The following is a 16350-nucleotide window of genomic DNA, read 5'->3' as shown; positions in this document are numbered from 1 at the left end:
AAGGGGCAATTTAGCATGGCAAATCAACCTAATCTGCACATCTTTGGACCGTGAGAGGAAACTGGAGCACCCAGAGGAAATCCATGCAGACACGGGGAGAAAATGCAAAGTCTACACAGTGACCTCAGTCGGGAATCAAACCCAGGTCCCTGGAGCTGTGAGGCAGCAGTGCTAACCACTGTGCCACCGTGTCACCCTGGAGTGTCTGCAGAATAAAGAATTTGAAGGAGGCATATGACTGATATTTCCCAGACATTGAACTGGCTTTGTCTGGCCGTTATATATCCCCATGTGCCGTAAATGAAAGGTCACAGAAAAAGGCACAGAATATTAAGATAGAAAAGGAATTAAGAGGGAGAGGACCAGGGGAGTCAAGCAGTGGTGATTAGATGGTGCCAGGAATGGGTGTTAAACGTCTGCAGTGGTTTAGAAGATAATGATTGATAGAGGGAAGATACTTTAGGATTTTTTTTAAGGTGTTGGGCGATAATAATATTAGATGGTGAAATGCAGGGAGGGGAAAGCATGGGTTATTGAGCTTAGGGGGAAATGAGAAATTTCCCAGAAACACTGACTGTTACAGAAGAAGGAGACAGGTAGAAGAGAATTCAGTGGGAAGAGAGAGAAGTGGGAAAGGTACATTACAGGGAGGGAAAGGGTAACAGTTGAAATTAATTTTTAAAATATTTATGTTGTTGACTCTACTTTCTCAGGGAGGGATGATCCAACAGTATTTCAGCCAAGGAGAAGGGAATTTAACATCTTTCTCAACAGGCATTGGTGGTCACCCTGGGGGAGATGTTTCAAGAGTCCAGCTTGGTCTCTCCCTCACACTCTCTGTTGCACACAGTGCACAGATAAGGAAAGGAAATAACAAAAGAATAAACAGAGGGTAAGTAACATTGGAAGGAGGCAAAAGCTACTAAACAATTGAAAAACATAAAAGCAAATGATTGCGGATGCTGAAATCTGAAACCAGAAAATACCAGAAGATCTGGTAACATCTGCAAGGATAGAAAAGAGCTGACGTTTCGAGTCCAGATGACCCTTTGTGACAAAGGGACTCGCAACATCAGCTCTTTTCTCTTCTTACAGATACTGCCAGACCTGCTGACATTTTCCAGCATTTTCTCTTTTGGTGAAAAGCATCCAACTTGCACAATGGAATCTTGGGACCACAGCAGGAGGAAGAGGGAGAAATGTGAACTGGGACAGATTTAAAGAACGTCCGAGGGTGGTTTTGGAACAGGAACGAATTTTAAGTTTTGGACCTATGTGTGGTTGGAATTCTGGGGACCATAATGGCAATCACACACTAGTCTAGAAGCACAAAAGCCTGGGTGTCCCATTGAATGTAAAAGCTGTGGAGAAGAAAGCGCTTGTTGTCAAATTACAGTACACTCAATACAAAGTTACACTCACTGAGCAGTGAAATGCAGTCTAAGTCTTTACAAGTATCAGAACTGCAAATACTGAAGTATGGAGCAGTGTTAGCAAACCACAGCACAGTGCAGACACTGCAAAGGATCAAACCAACAAAGGAATCCCCGTCTTGCTTACAAAAAGCAAATCATTTATTTTGCCTTTTGTTTTGAAACTGACCAACCTTATATATTATTCTATAATTTCATAAACATTCCCTAAAGATTCCTTCTTGCTTTCTTTAAGAACCGATGGTGTTACACACATGAATTATTTGGCAGTTTTTTTTTCAATGTTAACACTATACTTGAAACAGTCTAGCTAAATGATGGGCTAATCTGCGGTAAGAATGGAGTAGGTTTGGAAAACAGGCACAGGAGCTCACACAACTCTTCAAAATCAACTCCTTGTCCTTTTGCCTTCGATTCCTCGACATCAGCCATGGGCTCCGGCTGAGATCCCAACATCTCTCAAAACATAATTCACTTTCCAAATAACTGCGAGATCGATGCTCACCAGAGCGCCTGTGATTTGACTTGCAGGGCGGGATTTTACGCCTTCACTCGTCCCGAAACCGTAAAATCTCGCCCAAGGTCAACAGGTGTCCTCATTGTCCGTCCCTCGCCCGGTCCGATTCCCATGGCGGATTGGATGGTAAAATTCCAATCCCAAAGTTAAATCAAAGGGAGCTGTGAATAGTGTTCCTGGCTCACCGTGGAACGGTGCGCGGGATGGTCGGGAAGTTGTAATTAAAAAGCAAATTATTGCGGGTGTTGAGATCCGAAACAAAAAGAGTAAAAAAGCTGGAAAATCTCAGCAGGTCTGACAGCATCTGTGGAGAGAGGACAGAGCCAACGTTCTGAGTCTGGATGACCCTTCATTTTAGTGCCAGTGTGGAGGGGAGGCACAAAGGCAAAAGTCACTTGGATCAGATATCCCTCCCCAACAAAGGAAGTTATATCCCTTTGTAGATTGACTAACAACACAGCATTGCACCATCCTCTGTGACAGAACGGTGAGCGAGTTATAGGGACTTCTTAAAAAAGTAAGGAGAATGTGGAACCCATTGCTGATGTGAGATGACCCATTTAAATATAAACCAATCATCAGAACACAATAGCGAGAGGATGGGAACTTGGCACACAGAACATAATTGTGGCCCACATTATAAAGCACTCAGTGGCTTCTTTCTGTCTTTTCAGAGAATGCACTTCTACAATATATATATATTTTATATATATATATATATATTCATCCGCATGGATACCTTTTCTGTTTAAACATTTACAATATAGTGTTTACAACATTTAAAAGCAAATAATCTCAATTTACAGAACAACATTTTACACCAGGCAGTGACACAGAGACACGTTCAAAATTTACAACCGGGCTGGATATGGCAAATCAGATACACGGGCACTTGGGCGAGAGGAGGTCACCACTTCTATCTGTTAAACAGGCCCTGGCCACACATCTGGCTGTGTCTGTGTGTTAGGGTGGTGCTGCTTTGTTTCCCTTGTCGTTACAAGTTGTGGTTCCTTTAAACCCTGCCAAGGAGGGCATCAAGAGTTTTATCTCTCGTGAATTGGGGAATTCCTTCCAAGTAACTTAGGAATATAAATCCTGAGCTACGAGAGGAGTGGACAATTTCCAAGCACATTTTTCAGAAAATGCCACTACCCTGTTCAATCTGTGCTAGAGGTGCCATTCGAAGTTACTTTAATTAGGTGGTTCCCGTCCGTCTTTCTCCATTTTATGTATTGTGCTAAAGGAGAGGCGGACTTTGACTTGTCTCTGGCTTGCAACAGCGAGAAACTGATGAAGAGAGGAAAGGGTTTGACACACCAGAGACTTGTGCTTGTATTCACTGTCTGCAGAACGTACACACACTGCTGTCGGGAACCTCAATTCTCAGCTTCTAAGGAATTTCGACACCAGGAAGAGATTCCTCAGAATGACAAGACTGGGGCAGAAAGAAGCACCAGGAAAATCACAAAAATGACAAAAGATCATCAACTCATCAAATTAATTGTTTCCATCTCCGCTGAAGCTGCGGACCTGCTGAACATTCCTGGGATTCTCAACTTTTATTTCAGATTTCCAGCATCTGCTGCATTTTGCTTTGGAAAATCCAGAGTGCCTGGTTCACACTGTCAAGTTAGGGTTGAGGTTGGAGACAGTACCGCTCCTTAGAAGGGAAACTTACCCAGCTAGTTAAGAGGGGACACGGCACTAGTTACCTGAGACCATGGATGCCCTAGAGTTTGCTCTATCACGTGATGGAATTATGGAATTTCCCAGAGTTTTTTTTGCCCCTCCCAAGAGATGGTGGCAGGGCTTTTGGGTGGGGTTGGGGGTTGGGTGGGGGGGATCGGTGAATAGTGGTGACAGAGCTGAATGCATGGGGAGCAGGCTTCATCATCTCTTCTTGTATGACCACACTGGATGGATAAACGTATAAATACAGTCCTGGGATCAATTCCTGACCTCCTCTGGCCCAGCTAATCACAGGATAACCTGGCTCAGCCCTGCTTCATAAGCAGCAGAATTAACAGGGAATCACAGCGATCACGCACAAACTGGCCTCCATTTCCAAGAAGTGGATCACTTGACCGAGAGATTGACGTTACAGTTTGGTTCCAGCCATTGATTCTTGTGACTAGCTTTGCACAGACGGTGGGTCTTTCACAGAAATATTAACTGTTTCCCGGGCCCTGTGCGTATGAGGAAGTTAATGTCATAGAAATGTGAAAAAATCAAAGCAACGTCTACAGGGACTATTTCTTTCAGGGTAGCAGTAACATCAATCCAAAACTAATCAAAGCCAAGATTTTCTGAGCACAGTAAGAAACCTCACAACATCTGGTTAAAGTCCAACAGGTTTATTTGGAATCATGAGCTTTTGGAGTACTGCTCCTTCATCAGGTGAGTGGCTCACCTGATGAAGGAGCAGCACTCCGAAAGCTCGTGATTCCAATTTAACCTGGTGTTGTGAGACTTCTCACTGTGCCCGTCCCAGTCCAATGACGACATCTACACATCAAGATTCTATGAAGAAGAAGTGCTTTCTATTGGAATCATTTTTGTCAGAGTTTAAACTGGTATCTTCTAGTTGTGATTGGGTATAGTGCAAATATCCAGTTCCCTCTCACTGGCAGTGTCAAAATTCCCTTTTCCGACACTGTGTTAACTCCATACTCAGCCTAGAAGCTTGGCAGTGTGTTGTGGAGGGCAATCTAGGCCCTGACACTCTTCCCATGAGTTTTACTGCATTTGCCAAGAGCTGCCCCTCCCTTCCCCCATTCTTGGCAATTGCTGGGTATGATTTTGCCTTGGTTTATAACCCCCAGAGCAGCTCTCAATAATGTGTCAGGGTCTGTTCCTAAAAGAGTTGGCTTCAGCTGCAGCTGACCACCTTGTCTGCTGAAAGCCCATGTTTGGCGCTGGCCGTAAGCAGCAGACAAGAGGAAACTGTCTTTAAAAGCCATGGGGACTCTCAAGGAAGCCGCAACAGGAGGACAGCCAGAGTTCTCTGTAGAATCCCCCTGTCCTTGAATAGAGCAAAGTAGTCTCTCGCATTTGTATAGTGCCTTCCCAGTCACAGTTTGCGGATAAAGGATAAACTTTTTAGGTCTGAGGTGAAGAGAAATCCCTTCATCCAGAGGCTGGTGCATGTGTGGAATTCACTACCACAGAAAGTAGTTGAGGCCAAAATGTTGTCTGATTTCAAGAAGAAATTAGATACAGCCCTCGGGCCTAAAGGAATCAAGGGAGGAAGGTGGGATCAGGGTATTGAATTTGATGATCAGCCATGATCAAAATGAATGAACAGGCTTGAGGGGCTGAATGGCCTACTCCTGCTTCTAGTTTCTTTAAAGTTTACTTCTTCATTAGTGTCAAATTAACACTGTGATGAAGTTACTGTGAAAATCCCCTAATCGCCACACTCCGGCTCCTGCTCACCGACTTTCTACGTAGAAACATTCTATTATCGATGTTTCTTTCATCGCCCCAGGACATTGCAATGACGTGCTTCTGAAGTGTGTTTTTGCTGTTGTAACGTAGGACATGCAGCAGTCAAATTAGCAATAGCAAGGTGCCGCAAACAGCAATAAGATACCTGACCTGCTTTAGTCATGTGGACTCGGGATAAATATGGAAGAAGGCGCCTGCTCTTATTTCTAAATAATGCACGGGCTCAGGGCTCCATCGGAACATCTCATCTGAGTGACGGTACCTCCAACAGCGCAACACTCTGTACCACACTGGAGTGTCAACTTGCATCACTGGACTGGAATAAAAGGCCATCTAACTGAGAGGGGACAGTACTTCCCCTGCACAGCCTTGCTCAGAAATCTAATACAAATCCACTGGAACCTGGGAGAGAAACAAGGGGGATTGAGCAAGATGTCCACAGAACTGGACTGCTGCAAAACTCAAAAGAATAGAGCAAGACATCTCGCAACACCAGGTTAACGTCCAATAGGTTTATTTGGAATAACGAGCTTTCAGAGCGCTGCTCCTTCATCAGGTGAGTCAAGGAAGCAGCGGTCTGATTCCAAATAAACCTGTTGGACTTTAACCTGGTGTTGTGAGACTTCTTACTGTGGCCACCCCAGTCCAACGCTGGCATCTTCACCTCAAAAGATTAGGGGCAGATGGTAAAAGTAAGGATCTCAGGGCGCTGTAGGAAGCAGGACTGGGGCGAGGGGGGGTGCAGTAGCTAACAGTGCATGGCAGGAGTGGGAGAGGCACCTGGGAACTGGGATCTTCACTGTGAGACTTCTGGGTGGCTACTGGTTATCACATCTGATCTTTATTCACTGATCAAACTGGGAGGCAGGAATTGGATCTTTCACCCAAAAAAAATTCCTAAAAACATGATGGACAGATAGAGGGGAGTTCATGGTAACTACACCCAAACTATTGGAATGGGGGAAAGGGTCATTCATAGAATTCTATAGTGCAAAAGGAGGCCATTCAGCTCATCGAGTCTGCCCCAACCACAATCCACCTCAACCCTATCCCCATAACCCCATGCATTTACCCTAGCTAGTCCCCTGACACCAAGGGGTAATTTAGCATGGCCAATCCTTCTAACCTGCACATCTTTGGATTGTGGGAGAAAGCCGGAGCAGCCAGAGAAAACCCACACAGACATGGGGAGAATGTGCAGACTCCACACAGACTGTGACCCAAGCTGGGAATCGAACCCGTGTCTCCGGTGCTGTGAGGCAGCAGGGCTAACCATTGTGCCACCGTGCTATTCAAGTCCATTTTTGATAGGTCTCAGCCCCATCTCCTGACTCTCTCACCAAATCCCCTCATTCTCAAGTATTTCCCATTTAAACTGTCTGCGAAGATGGTACGTCCAATCTTCCCCCCGACATTGCTTCTTACCAGCCAAACTGCTCCCTTACAAATGGATGCTCCTCCCCGGGTAGTTTTGACACTTTGATACATCGCATGACCAAAACACAGAGAGAGACCGTATACATGGGGAAAGGTGTCAGCAGCTGTGATCCTCCACAGACACACACAATTGGCGGAAAAGCTCAGGGGCGGTTTGTTTGTTTAATCTGCAGCCTTGCGAGAAAGGAGGACGACCACTTTTTCCCAACGCCTCCCAGTGCAACAGAAACACACAGCGGCGAGACCCGCAGCCCCCAGCACAAAGGTAACACTAGAAATAATAAGGTGTGGATTGGACAGCTGCAGTGTCCAAGGCTTCACCCACAACCCTCGGCTGATGTGTTGCTCGGGCGCTGTCGTCTTCCTCCTCCTCTTCCTCCTCATTTATTTTCAATCAGCTTCTGCACTTTGTAAACGAGGTCGCGGGCCAGCTTCAGCACCTGCTGTGCGTCGTGATGCTCGGCCATCTCTAGAAGGTAGAACAGGAAGTGATGGTTAGCGGCGTACAGAGGTCAAAGAGGCCCTCGTGGGGTCAACCTTACAATTCGGGGCAGTAAAGCCCAGATCGCCTGTCCACTTGGAGAAGAGTGAAGCATCCTCTCAGGGGAGGTGATAGACCAGTGGTATCATCACTAGACTATTAATCCAGAAGCTCAGCTCCAAATCCCATTTTTTAATGATCCAGATCGCAAACCTGTAACATCCGCTCAGTCACTGAACTGCATACAAATCGACTGGTGTGTTGTGGCCTGTAAGACTCAGAATAAGTTAGGTTTGATGACTGACCACAAGTTGACTTGACAGTCCTCTCCACCAGTGGCCAACAGCCTGCCTGAATTCTTCCCCAGCACCAGACAGGTTACATTGCCAGCACCAGCAACAAACTCCTGCGGTTTCCGGGGTTCGAATCCCACCACAGCAGATGCTGGAATTTGACTTCAGTAAGGAATATCCGGAATTAACAATCTACTGATGACCATGAACCCATTGTCGATTATTGGAAAAACCCATCTGGTTCAGTCATGTACCCTTAGGGAAGGAAATTGGCCGTCCTTACCTGCTACAGGTGACTCCAGAGCCACAGCAATGTGGTTAACTCTTAACTGCTCTCGGGCAACTAGGGATGGGCAATAAATGCAGACCAATCAGCGACACCCATGTCGTATGAATGAATAAAAAATAATAGGGTGGGGGAGATAAGGCACTGGGTCTTTTAATGAGTAATAACCAGATCCTTTACAAACATATTAATTAGGAGCAGGAGTGGGCTCCTTAAGCCTGCTCCACCATTCAATAAGATCACAACTGATTCAAGCCCACGTTCCTACCCACCCCCGATAAATTTTTCACCCCCCCGTTAATCAAGGATCTATCTAGCTCTGCCTTAAAAAATATTCGAAAGCTTTGCTTCCTCTGCCTTTTGAGGAAGAGAGTTCCACTACGCCCTGAGAGAAAACATTTCTCCTCATCTCCGCCTCAAATGAGTGACCCCCTTCTTTTTAAACAGGAACCCCAAGTCCTAGACTGTCCCACAAGAAGAAACATCCTCTGCACACCCACCCGGTCACTTCAGGAAACTGGAGTGTGAATCCTGCCTGGATAAAGGGATGGGATTACCCCTCTAATGGCACAGATCTTTCACCAGCCTCCCTCCCAGACTAACACCCATGAGCTATTAGGAATTGGCTGCATGGAGTCGGGAAAAGGGGAATAAGGAAGATCGAACCAAGATGGGGAAATGGAGGGAAGATACAGAAGAACCCTGACATATCCGACTCAAGGGACTGAATGGCCTCCTCCTTTCCCTCAAACCGCACTCCCTCCAATCCCCAAAGGGGTGGTCAGAGTGAACAAAGAACATGACGGCCCAGGAACAGGCCCTTCGGCCCTCCAAGCCTGCACCGACCATGCTGCCCGACTGAACTAAAACCCCCCCACCCTTCAAAAGTAAAAGTGGGTTGTTACTCCTGTTCATCGTCCTCCTCCTGTGGTGGAGATTGAAGGCGGCTCACTAATAGTTTGCACTCACAGCACCAGCCATGGAGGAGCTGACCGGAAGAGCACCCTCACATGTTTGATAGCTCACTGATGTTCTCAGCCCCACTCACCGTTAAAGAACTTGATGATGTCAGTGAAGTCCATGTTGTTCTCCAGGATGATGTCTCGATAGAGCTCCACCAGCGACAGCGCGATGAAGAGTACAAAGTGAGCGGACGAGGTGTACTTAGCTGCCCAGATAGTCTCCCAGACCGAAAACACGTCACCATAGACTAACTCTGCGGGGGAGAAAGAGGGAACAGGCTGCAGGAGTTCAAAGCGGCAAAGATACAGGCGGGATTGGGGGGAATAGAGGCATAAAATGCAACAATGTGCTTTCTTGCACTGCTTCATCCCCTGAAAATGGCAGGCCTTAGCTCCAGGAGCTGCGGGTATGAAGCTAATATATATATATATATATATGGAGTGACACGGTGGTTAGCATTGCTGCCTCACAGCGCCAAGGACCTGGGTTCAATTCGCAGCTCGGGTCACTGTCTGTGTGGAGTCTGCATGTTCTCCCCATGTCTGCATGGGTTTCCTCCGGGTGCTCCGGTTTCCTCCCACAGTCTGAAAGACGTGTGGGTTAGGTGCATTGGCCATGCTAAATGCCCCCTCAGTGTACCCGAACAGGTGCCCGGAGTGTGGCGACTAGGGGAATTTCACAGCAACTTCATTGCAGCGTTAATGCAAACCTACTTGTGGCACTAATAAGTAAACTTTAAACTCCCTTCCCTGCAGCGCCCGCTCTGTGAGAGCCATCCCACCATCCCCGACCTGTGGCCTGGGTCTCTCTGCGATGCTGGCGGGTGCGTTTCTCGCAGCCATTGCTGCTCTGAGACACAGACCACCCCACTTTGTACGGGCTCCTGAGTTAAGGTGGGAAGTGGTCTGAGGAGGGATGTAGTAGGGAACAAATGAAAAGAGAAGATGGGAGGAAGTACGGTCTGGTACGACCACTTACACTTACCTCGCTTGAAGTCGAGCAGAAACCAGCGATAGCAGAAGTAGAAGTGGGTATAGTCCCCATTCTGATGCATTAACTCAAACAACTCCGAATCCAGGATCTGGAACAGCAGCACAAACACACATCACCTTCGGAATGTGTCAGCCTTTTCGCTAGAAGCAGTTTAAGCTCTGATAGGAAACCCCCCCGGGTTCCAGTCTCTCACTCTCTGTCGCTAACCTGCCGATTGCTCCCTCGGCTTTCACCACTCCGGCTACGGTTATTACAGAATTCCTCCAGTGCAGAAAAAGGCCATCCGGCCCATCAAGCCTGCACCGACTACAATCCCACCCAGGCCTTATCCCTCATAACGCTATGGCTTGTCCTCTTGACACTAAGGGGCAATTTATCATGGCCAATCCACCTAACCAGCACATCTTTGGATTGTGGGAGGAAACCAGAGCACCCGGAGAAAACCCATACAGACACAGGGAGAATGTGTAAAGTCTGCAAGACAGTGACTGAAGCCGGGAATCGAACCTGGGTTCATGGCACTGTGAGGCAGTAGTGCTAACCACTGTGCTACCGTGCCGCTCTATTACTGACAAACTTTCTATAAACCTTCTCTTATTCCTCCTAAGCTTCAACTTAGGTAGGGAAGTTAATGGAAAAAATACTTAGGGGTAGGATGTATGAGCATTTGGAGCGTTGCGATCTGATTAGGGATACGCAACATGGCTTTGTTAGAGGGAGGTCTTGCCTTACGAATCTGGTGGAATTCTTTGAGGAGGTGACAAAAACGGTTGACGATGGGAGAGCCGTTGATGTCATCTATATGGATTTCAGTAAGGCGTTTGACAAAGTCCCTCACGGTAGGCTGGTAGAAAAGGTTAAGGCGCATGGGATACGAGGCCAGGTAGCTAGGTGAATTGAGAACTGGCTGGGAAATAGGAGACAGAGGGTAGTTGTGGAGGGTACCTTGTCGGGCTGGAGGCCAGTGACCAGTGGTGTGCCGCAGGGCTCAGTACGGGGACCTCTCCTCTTTGTAGTCTACATAAATGACTTGGAAGAGGGCGTAGGTGGTGTGATCAGCAAGTTTGCTGATGACACCAAGATGGCAGGGTTGGCGGGTAGGGAACTGGATTGTCAGGTGATACAACAGGATATAGATAGGTTGGTGCAGTGGGCAGATAGGTGGCAGATGGCATTTAATCCTGACAAATGCGAGGTGATGCATTTTGGACGGAATAATGCAGAGAGGAGCTATGTGATAAAAGGTAGGCCGATTAGGAGTATAGACGTACAGAGGGACCTGGGAGTGCAGGTTCACAAATCCATGAAGGTTGCGTCACAAGTGGAGAACGTTGTTAGGAAGGCTTATGGGATGTTAGCCTTTATAGGAAGGGGCATAGAGTATAAAAGCTGCCGTTTAATGCTTCAGTTATACAGAACGTTGGTTAGACCGCATTTGGAGTACTGCGTCCAGTTCTGGTCACCTTACTACCGGAAGGACGTGGAGTCTCTGGAAAGGGTGCAGAGGAGGTTTACCAGGATGTTGCCTGGCATGGGGGGACTGGGTTACGAGGAGAGATTGAAGAGACTGGGGCTATTCTCCTTGGAAAGACGGAGATTGAGAGGGGACATGATAGAGGTATATAAGATACTGAAGGGAATAGATAGAGTTAATAGTGAGAGACTGCTCCCTAGACTGGGTACGAACACGAGAGGTCATCACTTAAGGGTGAGGGGGGGGAGGTATAATTTGGAGGTAAGAAGAAGGTTCTTTACGCAGAGAGTTGTGGGGGTCTGGAATGCGCTACCGAGTAGGGTGGTGGAGGCAGGAACGTTGGACTCGTTTAAGATGCAGTTAGATAGGCACATGAGTGAAACGAGAATGGAGGGATATGGTAGGGGCTATTAAATAGGGTTAAACCTCGGGAGACACCGGAAGGGCAGGCTGTATGATTAATATTTTTTGTCTTTATTCCACAGGTGGAGGTCCACCTCATGTCAAGCGAGGGGCATGCACACGGCGGGTCGTGCGTGGGCTGCTCTTGGAAGTCCAGGAGTGGCCTAGTACTTCATGTCGGTGTGTGTGCTTGATCCTGGACCGGTAGACAGGCGCCGCAACAGCTCAGTGACTAGCGCTGCTAGCTGTGCAGACACATGGATTTGGGCCTGTGTCTGTGGGAGTTTGCGCATTCTCCCTGTGGTTGCGTGGGTTTCCTCCGGGCGCTCCGGTTTCCTCCCACACCCCAAAGATGTGCTCTTAGGCTAATCGGTTTCTACCAAATTGACACTATTTCTTCCCTGAATCTGACTGAGTAGGGTCCCATTCGTAGACATGCAGGGTAGAATAGGTGTAGGGTGATGCGGCGGCGCGGGCTCGTTGGGCCGAAGGGCCTGTTTCCCGTGCTGGGTTGTTCTTTGTTCTTTGTTCCTACACCAAAGTTCATTCTGCAGGGACTCACTCTGTTAAATACTCTGATCTCTGTCTCTGTTTCTCTAAGTAAAAAGTCTCACAATACCAGGTTAAAGTCCAACAGGTTTATTTGGTAGTAAACGCCACTAGGTTTCGGGGTTTGCCCCTTCGTCAGGTGAGTGGGAGTTCTAGTGTTGGACTTTAACCTGGTGTTGTGAGACTTCTTACTGTCTTTACCCCAGTCCAACGCTGGCATCTCCACATCTGTTTCTCTAACTCATTTTTTGCCAGCTACATAAACCTTCCTTAGCCTCTCTTCCTCAAAAGCAAACTCTGCACCAGAAAATTATTCCTTCTTGAGCTACTGCGACCTCTCTTGCAGTCTTATGGGAGCTGTAATTTGTGTATAAGAATTGATTTGTTTTTTGTGTGATGTTGGCTGAGGAATGAATGTTCTCCAGAACATTGGAATTATCTTCTCTTTTTTTTAAAATAGTGCCAAGAAACTTCAACACCTCTCCATTTACATAGAAACATAGAAGGTAGGAGCAGGAGGAGGCCATTTGGCCCATCGAACATGCTCCAACATTCATTACAATCATGGCTGATTGTCTAACTCAATAGCCTAATCCTCTTTTTCCCCATAACCTTTGATCCCATTCACTTAGATGCTGTTTCTCGCTGCCTTTTGAGTACATTAACATTGAATACATTTAACCTCCCATCTTGAGTATTACACTAAAGTATCACTCGAGATTATGTTCTCAGTTCCTGGAACATGTGAATTTTGGAAATAGGAGGTGTAGGCCATTCGGTCCCTCGAGCCTGCTCCACCATTCAACTAGATCATGACTGATCTTCTCCCTCAATGCCATTTTTCCTCACTATCCGTGTATCCCTTGATATCTTTCACACCTAGAAATCTACGCACCTCTGTCCTGATTTTACCTCAGTGTCAATGGGATCTCCAATGAATCCACCCCATTCCACGAGGAAACACACAACAGGGGTGTTCTGTCGGCAGGACCCGAAGATCCAGAAAAATCCCACTCACTGACTGAGCCTCCAGAGCCCTCTGAGGTAGATAATTCCAAATATTCATCACCCTGTCCATTGAAGAAATTCCTTCTCATCTCAGTCCTAAGATGCCTACCTTTCATTCTGTGTCCCCTGGTTCTAGATGCCCCAGCTAGGAATGTTCCTGCATCTACCCTTCTGAGTTCCGTAAGAATTTTGCATTCTTCAATGAGATCACCCCTCATTCTCAATCCAGAGAACACAGGCCCAATCACCTCATATGAAGACCCCGCCATCCCAGGAATCAGTCTGGTGAGTCAGTGTTACCATTTCTCGATGGCAAGTATATCCTTCCTCAGGTAAGGAGCCCAAACTGCAGACAAACTCTAGGTGCGGTCCCACCAAGTCTCTGTATAACTGCCATAAGACATCTTTACTCCTGTACTCAAATCCTCTTGCAATGAAGGCCAACATACCATTTGCCTTAATTGCTTGCTGTACCTGCATGTTAGCTTTCAGTGCCTTTTGAATAACTTCCCAACCTCTCACCATTTAAGAAATGTTTCTGTTTTTCCTATCAAGGTGGATAACTCCATGTTATATTCTATCTGCCATGTCCTGTCCACTCACTCAGCCTGTCTAAATTTCCTTGACACCTCTTTGCATCTTCCTCACATCCCCCTCATCTAGTCTGCCAATTACATCCTCAAAAGACTCTTAACAGGTTTATTAAACATGATTTCCCTTTCATAACCCCATGTTGACTCTGCCCAATCGCACCATTATTTTTAAGTGTCTAGTTATCACATCCTTTACAATAGCCTCTCGCATTTTTCCTACTATTGATGTTAGGCTAACCAGTCTGTAATTCACTGTTTTCTGTCTCCCTCCTTTCTTAACTAGTCAGTTTATATTTGCTACATTCCAATTTGCAGGAACTATTTCAGAATCTATAGAATTTTGAAAGCTGGTCACCAACACATCCACTATCTCTACATCCACCCCTTTCAACATTCTGGAATCATCTGGCCCAGGAGATTTATTGACTTTCAGCCTGTGGACAGAGAAAGGACGGCTACCCCAACAATGATTTAACAACAATAATGGCAACAGTGGCTTTAAAATGGCTATTCTGGCTGAGAGCCAAGCATGCTGGGATTTTTGGTCAATTTATAGATTAAAACCAGATACAGATTGTAAAGAAGCTCTAGTCTGGGAGCTGTGAGCTTCCCAGACAAGAGAAATTGTTTAGATGAACTGAAACAGCATTGCTTTGATTTATATGGCTGCTATATATGGGTCATGTCAAATGAACTATGCATAATAGCATTGTTCAAAAACATTTCATTGGATGTTCGAATCATGTGATTGGTTTTTGGATACATTGTTGACTGGATGACAGAGAATCTTTTGGAAGTGAGTGGAAAATTGTGGATAAAGAGACGGGAGTCCTTTGTTTGACAGCGATAACTCAAAGAGACCAATCATCACAACAAGACCTGTGCCCTGAAGGATGCTTCAGAGAAGGAGAAGGTAGATTCTACATCAAGGATATTTCTTGGCCAAAGTTTTCCTAAGTGCGGTAGTATCTACTTTTAGTTAAATAGTTAAAGTTGACGTTCAGTTAAAGTTAATATGCAGTTTAAGAGTTAAAGTTCAGTTGAAAGTTGATGTTCAGTTAGAGTTAAAGTTCAGTAAGGAGTTAATGAGTTGCAACTGTTTATGTTTGAGTTGGTACTAGAAGTATTAAATGAAGAAATAATTGAATTACTGCCCTCGTTTGTCTCGGTAAACTGGATTGCTTGGAAGGTGTTTAAATTAAAGCCATATTACAAGTCCCATTAATTTCTACACTATAATTTTTTTTTCATGCTAATTAGTTTCAGTTCCTCATTCTCTTACACCAAGCATTTGGCCATCCACTGCCAAATTTTGCTTTATGTCGCTCATCTGAAGCACGTTGGGTATTTTATTATGTTAAAGGTACTGTATAAATACACGTTATGGCCCGCTGGAATGTTCTGACACTTACACTGAGTCCTTTTCAATAGCAGAGCTCAGTGGCAGCACACTGAGTCAGACAAACTTTGCTCTGAAATTCGGGTCTCTTAAGTCTAAACAGAGGAAATGCCTAAAGTCTGAGGGGCAAATGGCTGTAGCGGATTGGGAAATGACATTGAAAGGTATCATGTTAGATTGGGGAAGGCCAGCATTTCGTAGAATCATCAAATCCCTACAGTGCAGAAGGAGACCATTCAGCCCATCGAGCCTGCACCGACCACAATCCCACCCTATCCCCATTACCCCACGTAATTACCCTGCTAATCCTCCTGGCACTAAAGGGCAATCCAGATCTTTGGACTGTGGGAGAAAACTGGATCACCTGGAGGAAAGCCACACAGACACGGGGAGAATGTGCAAACTCCACATACACAGTTACCCAAGGCCGGAATTGAACCTGGGTCCCTGTGAGACAGCAGTGCTGAGGGATTGGCGTCAGGGGATTAGCAGGGTAAATACTTGGGTTTACAGAGATATGGCCTGGGTTGGATTGTTATCGGTGCAGGCTCGATAGGCCAAATGGCCTCCTTCTGCACTGTAGCGATTCTATGAATAACTGAGTTGAGAGGTAATGAAGACATGGAAGACGCTTTCAGCAGCATATGAAATGATGCAGGGGTGGATACAGACAATAGTATCGGCAAGATTCCTCAGCCAGTTTTGATCAGAGTTGACTCCATATCGCAAGACTAACTGGCTTTTACAGCAGAATATAGGGCAGTACGATGGCACAATGGTTAGCACAGCTGCCTCCAGCACCAGAGACCTGGGTTCGATTCCAGCCTCGGGTCACTGTCTGTGTGGAGTTTGCACATTCTCCCCGTGTCTGCGTGGGTTTCTTCTGGATGCTCCAGTTTCCTCCCACAGTCCAATGGGTTAGATTGGTTGGCTATGATAAATTGCGCCTTAGTGTCAGGAGGATTAGGAGGATAAATGTGCGGGGTTACGGGAATAAGAACCGGGTTGGATTGTTGATGGTGTGGGCTTGATGAGCCAAATGGCCTCCTTCTGTACAGTAGATGCTACGAATGAA

The 16350-nt window shown here is 46.2% G+C and overlaps 1 protein-coding gene across 1 annotated transcript in view; it reads right to left on the bottom strand.

Annotated features, from left to right (window-relative positions):
• Nucleotides 1-4394: 4394 nt before the first annotated feature.
• Nucleotides 4395-16350, bottom strand: part of sgsm1a (small G protein signaling modulator 1a) — a 137590-nt gene continuing 125634 nt past the window's right edge. Inside the window, exons 23-25 of the mRNA XM_080208089.1 lie at nucleotides 9842-9938; nucleotides 8943-9110; nucleotides 4395-7303 (exon numbers count right to left, since the gene is read on the bottom strand). Coding sequence (XP_080064215.1) covers nucleotides 7215-7303; nucleotides 8943-9110; nucleotides 9842-9938 — 354 coding nt within the window. The 3' untranslated portion in view covers nucleotides 4395-7214. The remainder of the gene's footprint in view (nucleotides 7304-8942; nucleotides 9111-9841; nucleotides 9939-16350) is intronic.

The sequence above is a fragment of the Carcharhinus amblyrhynchos genome, chromosome 20 (genome assembly GCF_965287045.1).
Source record: "Carcharhinus amblyrhynchos chromosome 20, sCarAmb.v2.hapA, whole genome shotgun sequence".
In the NCBI taxonomy this organism is placed as follows: domain Eukaryota; kingdom Metazoa; phylum Chordata; class Chondrichthyes; order Carcharhiniformes; family Carcharhinidae; genus Carcharhinus; species Carcharhinus amblyrhynchos.
Note: the sequence above shows the minus strand (reverse complement) of the source record. Positions and strands in the feature narration are given on the sequence as shown.